Source organism: Abramis brama (genome assembly GCF_963993115.1).
Source record: "Abramis brama genome assembly, chromosome: 8".
Classification (NCBI taxonomy): Eukaryota; Metazoa; Chordata; class Actinopteri; order Cypriniformes; family Leuciscidae; genus Abramis; species Abramis brama.
The window spans coordinates 4,020,871-4,028,028 of NC_139970.1; the positions used below are offsets into that span (position 1 = coordinate 4,020,871).

General features: G+C 45.6%; 1 protein-coding gene across 1 annotated transcript; it reads right to left on the reverse strand.

The window, feature by feature from the left end:
- Nucleotides 1-4,422: 4,422 nt before the first annotated feature.
- On the reverse strand, nucleotides 4,423-6,608 carry LOC311088071 (uncharacterized protein). The gene is made up of 2 exons (XM_084121728.1): nucleotides 5,643-6,608; nucleotides 4,423-5,387 (listed from the first exon to the last, which is right to left on the reverse strand). Exons 1-2 carry the CDS (start codon nucleotides 5,833-5,835, stop codon nucleotides 4,576-4,578), a joined length of 1,005 nt encoding a protein of 334 aa, XP_083977854.1. The 5' UTR covers nucleotides 5,836-6,608; the 3' UTR covers nucleotides 4,423-4,575.
- Nucleotides 6,609-7,158: the final 550 nt, after the last annotated feature.

Sequence of the window (7,158 nt, forward strand, 5' to 3'; positions counted from 1 at the left end):
GGTTTCGATCCATCGACCTCTGGGTTATGGGCCCAGCACGCTTCCGCTGCGCCACTCTGCTGCTGACAACAAAATTGCCATACCCTACTGTTTTCAATAGGACTTGCGTGTAGGCCCACTTGAAGTGCTCTTCTGTCATCTATTAGAACATGTGAAAACTACAGAGGGTTTTAGCACACAGCTGAGGTGACTTTTCTCCAAGTAGGAACAGAGCATGTAAATAAGTAATGCAGTCCTAGCAGAGAATGGTTTCGATCCATCGATCTCTGGGTTATGGGCCCAGCACGCTTCCGCTGCGCCACTCTGCTGTAAACCACCCCAGATGGGACTCGAACCCACAATCCCTGGCTTAGGAGGCCAGTGCCTTATCGGTCACTGGGGCTGATAAAAACCTGCGCTCATGTGCCCCCATTACTTTGGCTTCAGTGACAACAACAGCATAGGCATTTAAACAAGGCCAGCACACAATGTAATCCGGATGACCGACTACTTCGACAGGCCACTGGGGCATGACTCGCTTGCCCTACTAATTCTCCATCTCATTCAGGTGGCTTAGTCAATGAAGCGTTTGAGTAAGGCATACACACAGATTTTCTGAACGAACAAGCGGGATGTGGAAGTTGCTCTTTATTTGGGATAAAACATGTATATAAGTGAAGAAGCCTTAGCAGAGGATGGTTTCGGTCCATCGACCTCTGGGTTATGCGCCCAGTACGCTTCTGCTGCACCACTCTGCTCCTGATAACAAAACTGCCATACCCACAACTTTTCAAAAGGACTTGCGTTTAGGCACATTTGAAGTGCTCCTGTCATAAATTAGATCAGGTGAAAAATACAGAGTGTTTTAGCATAGAGTTGAGGCAACTTTTCTTCAAGTAGGAGCAGAGCATGTATTTAAGTAAAAAAAGTTTAGCAGAGGATGGTTTCGATCCATCGACCTCTGGGTTATGGGCCCAGCACGCTTCCGCTGCGCCATGAATGAATTGAATGAATTGATTCATTTGATTCTGCTCCTGACATCAAAATTGCCTTACCCTACTGTTTTCAAAAGGACTTGCATGTAGGCACACTTGAAGCGCTCTTCTGTCATCTATTAGAACATGTGAAAACTACAGAGGATTTTAGCACAGCTGAGGCGACTTTTCTCCAAGTAGGAACAGAGAATGTACATAAGTAAAGCAGTCCTAGCAGAGGATGGTTTCAATCCATCAACCTCTGGGTTATGGGCCCAGCACGCATCCGCTGCGCCACTCTTGTGTAAACCACCCCAGATGGGACTCGAGCTCTGCTGTAAACCACCCTGCTGTAAACCACCCCAGATGGGACTTGAACCCACAATCCCTGGCTTAGGAGGCCAGTGCCTTATCCAGTAGGCCACTGGGGCTGATAAAAACCTGCGCTCATGTGCCCCCATTACTTTGGCTTCAGTGACAACAACAGCATCTGCATTTAAACAAGGCCAGCACACAAAGTAATCCGGATGAACGACGACTTTGACAGGCCACTGGTGCATGACTCGCTTGCCCTACTAATTCTCCATCTCATTCAGGTGGCTTAGTCAATGAGGCGTTTGAATAAGGCATACACACAGATTTTCTGAACGAACAAGCGGGATGTGGAAGTTGCTCTTTATTTGGGATAAAACATGTATATAAGTGAAGAAGCCTTAGCAGAGGATGGTTTCGGTCCATCGACCTCTGGGTTATGGGCCCAGCACGCTTCCGCTGCGCCACTCTGCTGTAAACCACCCCAGATGGGACTCGAACCCACAATCCCTGGCTTAGGAGGCCAGTGCCTTATCGGTCACTGGGGCTGATAAAAACCTGCGCTCATGTGCCCCCATTACTTTGGCTTCAGTGACAACAACAGCATCAGCATTTAAACAAGGCCAGCACACAAAGTAATCCGGATGAACGACTACTTCGACAGGCCACTGGGGCATGACTCGCTTGCCCTACTAATTCTCCATCTCATTCAGGTGGCTTAGTCAATGAGGCGTTTGAATAAGGCATACACTATGCCACTCGGACAGGTGTGCCAAAACACTTATTTATAAACTAAGGACGTCTTCGCCTACACAAAAACCTGCTCACTTCAGGCTTGAAAAGAGATGTGGGTTGCCCAATTTTCCGTTTTAGAGAAAAAAGGAGTTTGTACAAAGCTCATGGATGGCACAATTCCTGTCACAAACAGACAAAGTGACAAGGAGCCACGTAGTCGGCAGGGTTCGAACCTGCGCGGGGAGACCCCAATGGATTTCGAGTCCATCGCCTTAACCTCTCGGCCACGACTACTCCCACCAGTGAGTCACATGCTCAGAGAACACCGGGGCCAACTATCAATGTGGATGGCGAAAATATTGTGTTGGCAAAAAGGAGTTCAACAATGTCTTCACCTACACGAAAAGATGCCATCATCCGGATTTGGACTGGGGATGCTGCGGGCACAACGCAGAGTACTAAATGCTATACAGAGTAAGCAATCTTTCCACTTGCCCCGGGCCTGCACATACAGAGTCAACGGCAAGCTTCAGCTGAGTTCTCTCAATGTCCCCCACCACTGCTTGCTTAGACAGTAGGGACTTTAAGCAACAGCCTCTGGTGGAACGGCATTCTGCCGTTCTATTGTGCACGTGCGACGTTCTACTGTAACCGTCTACCACGTGAGAACAGCTGATTTGCCGTAGTCGTTACTACGTGACAGATTAAGAATATTAATGTTATGTTTTAGGTTATGTGGCATTGTAATCATTTCTGTATATCATTAAATGCCAAAAGCAACCCTTCTCTTCCTTTTTAAAATCACTTCCTTTTTTTGTATTTTGTCTGATGATTAAATTACCCCTACGCCGTCCTCTTTACTGTCGCTTAGTGATTTTTACGCTCTTTAGCTCTTTGCCATTGCCGGAACGGCAGTGTTGGGCAATCCGCAGCTGTTGCTTAAAGTCCCTAGTAACCAAGCATTACAGCAGGCAAAACAACACCAAATGCTGGGAAATAACCCCGGCACATCTTATCTTGAAGAGGAAGACCACCTCTCTCAAAGGCTGGGAAGAGCACAGCAAGAGATTAGGGGAGGTTTCCTTGAACCCTGGACCCTCAGATTAAAAGTCTGATGCGCTACCATTTGAGCTAGCCGGGCTTTTGCCAGGGAACAGCCACCCTAGGGATATAACAGCACTTTCTCCTTAAAGTGTTCATGCTTTGTCAGCTTAAAGTTTGTGGTATTAAAGGATGAAGACCACAATTTATAAAGGGACGAGAGAGATAGGCTGCTCCTTCCAAAGCTAGGAACACTGCCATTGAAAGAGTGGAGTTTTTTTTCATGGCATGTTGCTAACTCTAAGGTGGTTTCGACAAAAGAGCACTTGGGACATAATGAGTAGGTTTCTGTTTGACTTTTCTAAGAGAGAACGAATGCAACATTTCAAAACACTAATATCCAAGATTCTCCATAAAATATAATGCGGCGACTCTTGAGCTGCACAACATGAAGGCTGTGAAGTTGTCGGGGGATGCCAAAGCCATTGCTCCGACAGCCTGAATAGAATGGCCAAAATCACATATGATCTGGGCCTTTTGAAACGATGCCCACTTCAGGCTTGAAAAGAGCCCAATGTCCGTGTTAGAAAAAAAAAAAAGCAGCTCGTACAAAGCTCCTAGATGTCACAATTCCTGTCGCAAACAGACAAAGAGCCACACAGTCGGCAGGGTTCGAACCTGCGCGGGGAGACCCCAATGGAGTTCAAGTCCATCACCATAACCTCTCAGCCACGACTACTCCTGCCACTTCTCGCGTGGGTTTGGTTGTATAGTCATGCACTGTGAAACTGTCGTCGGTGCATCGTGCACACAGCAGCAACTGAACGTTACCCCAGATAGCCGTGCAGTGTGAAAAGAACAGGGACCCGACTACTTTGAAAATTGTGCAGTGTGAACTCGGCATTACAGGCATTCAGAACTCATTTGGTCGCAGGCAACTAAAGGGATCATCTGTTAATAGGCTTGAAGTTGCAACTTCCTAAATTAAAACAACCACTAGAAGACAATTTCACTAAAATGCTTCAGAATGCAGAAGACTATTGGTCAATAGACAATACTGGTTGAAACTTCACAGAATTCATAGAATTGTTCGTCCAATCATTGCATTTGGATTCAGACGTTTCCATGTCAACACCATCAACGCCGAAATGAATCTGCATCAGTCAGGTGGTACAACTAGCGCACTGCAATTTGTTTACATTCATTATCACCGTAATGTTATGCATTTTAGACATGAGGCAATTTAGTGCAGTCTTTCAACCTGTGACACTTTACAGACTCTGCTGTGTGCGTTCAAGCATTTTGAAAGAGGCGTGGCTTTGGAGAGTGGGATCTCCAAATTGATTCCAATGAGCCATTATGTGAGAGAACAGCCAAACTAACACTGGAATACAAAAATCTAATTCCTTGTTTTCCAAAAAAAGAAAAAAGAAAAAGAGAGGAAATGGTCTTACAAGTGTGAGATTTATTTGGTGATAAAAGGGGAAAACACCATACATCCAATGGTTAAATCAGCACTGCATGCATAGCCACATTAATTATGGCCAGGACATTGGCCATAAGGGTCAGTTGGCTTTGGAGGTTCAGCTGCAGGCTTCATTGGAGGCGCTGCAGGCTTCACAGGAGGCCTCGGGGGTTCGCCTGCAGGCTTCATTGGAGGCTTGGGCGGTTCGGCCACAGGCTTCATTGGAGGCTTGGGCAGTTCGGCCACAGGCTTCACAGGAGGCTTCGGGGGTTCAGCTGCAGGCTTCATTGGAGGCTTCGGGGGTTCGGTCACAGGCTTCATTGGAGGCTTTACAGGAGGCTTCGGGGGTTCGGCTGCAGGCTTCATTGGAGGCTTCGGGGGTTCGGCTGCAGGCTTCACTGGAGGCTTTGGGGGTTCCACTGCAGGCGTCACTGGCAGTTCGTCTGAAGGCTCCAGAGGTTCGGTAGAAGGCTCCGGCAGTTCAGCAGAAGGCTCCGGCAGTTCTGTAGAAGGCTCCGGCAGTTCGTTAGAAGGCTCCGGCTCTTCGGTAGAAGGCTCCACTGGAGGCTTTGGAGGTTCAGCTGCAGGCTTTCCTGGAGTCTTTGGAGGTTCGGCTGCAGGCTTTCCTGGTGGCTTTGGAGGTTCGGTTGCAGGCTTTCCTGGAGGCTTTGGAGGTTCGGCTGCAGGCTTTCCTGGAGGCTTTGGAGGTTCGGCTGCAGGCTTCCCTGGAGGCTTTGGAGGTTCGGCTGCAGGCTTCCCTGGAGGTTCGGCTGCAGGCTTTCCTGGAGGCTTTGGAGGTTCAACTGCAGGCTTCACTGGAGGCTTTGGAGGTTCGGCTGCAGGCTTTCCTGGAGGCCTCGGCGGTTCGGCTGCAGGCTTCACTGGATGGATACAGATAGTCAACTTCAGTCAGTCCGTTTATAGGCATTCAGTCTCAGATACAGCACAAAACCCAAATACCAAATTTTACACCTTAATTCTTAATCATGATCGTATTATTAATCATTTGAATTAATTTTGTAAAGCCTTCCTGTGCTATTGGCTGAATACTTTTTACATTGAGAACGATTAATTATAAAACAAGACAAACTGAAATGAGGAAGCTGACCCAAACACTAATATAATAACATAAATACCTGCAAATGGATCCATACACTGATGTCCACATCCATTGCTGCAGCATTTCTCATTGTTCGGACAGTCACTGTCATAGTAACACAACTCTGCACACATTCCTGCTCCAGACTTTGTGCTTGGACACTCCCCTGCCTTTGCTGTTATAGAGACACATGACAGAGAAACCACATCACTGAATACTGAATGTCTCATACACTATGAAAAAAAAAAAAAAAAAAAATCGTAGGAGGATTTACCGGAATATTCAGTCCATCTACTTCATAGTTTCACGTTTAGTTCAATGTGTTACTCACGGTTTCTTTGCAATTATTTGTGAAACTTGCTAGCAATTCCTGAGTGAAAACTTTTTCAGGGTTTTTTTTTTCCTGGAAGATGTATAGCATGCATCAATAATTAAAACTCACTGAAAACAGGCGGCACACACGCGGACCCACAGGGAAATTGACAGCATTTGTGTCCTCCAGAGCAGTCTCTATCAGAAGTGCAATCTCGTCGGGAGGGCACGACCGTCAGCATCGCTGGACACTGACCAGAAACTACAGAAGAGGATCATTAGGGGAGACCAGGAAGTGCTGTAATAGTTTGCTTCAGCATTTGCAAGTCAGGGGTTTTGCAATGAGTCTCAAACTTTATAATATTCACACATTTATCTGCTTCAAGTCAAGTAGCTTAGAAATCTACCATTTTTCACTAAACCACATCAATCAGTTTCAAAGACTGAGAGTGAAGTTACAACCTACCCCACTGTAGTAGAGTGAGTAATAGCGCAATGCTGATAGAAAGCATGGACATCAGTTAATTTGTTGTATACAAATTTACTGGTGTACATCTTCAAAAATGATGCCATCCACATGACCACCCTCATTTCCTTTTAAGCATTTTAATAAGCTACTCAACAGAAAACAAAACAAATATAGAAACCCACTATATATGTAAAATGCAGAGTTATCGGTTATAATTAGCTCCCCACGTTATATTGTAGGCTTATGCATTTCTTAAAACAAACAAAAAAAAGACTTTAGGCAAAAGTTTAAACTCAGGATTGATACAGTCCGGTAACAATTCTGCAGCCATATTATAACACTAATGTTCGTGTTTAACAGTAAACAAAAGTGCCCATTAGTGATTATATGGGTTTTACTTGTGCAATGAAAAATGCATAAACTTATGACAGTTTGCATATTTATACTTTGCTTATTATTAAAACTAAACCAACATACAAAGATGAACTTCCACTTGACGTCTGTACTGTATTTTTGCAAGCAGATGTGTCTGAAATCAAATGTTGTAAGGCACTTTATTTATGCACTTCTTCGGGCTGCGTAATGAAGCTAAAAGAACTTCTCACCTAGGACTCCAGCGTCTGTTGTGCTTAAACAAGCAGACAGACACAATAAAACAGCACTAAACGAGCAGTACACTTGAGCTGTCATCCTCTCGACCTGCAATCTCAAAATCAACTCTGCTGGAAGATGCACTGAATTAGTGAGTCAGGAGGGGCGGACCACAAAACTA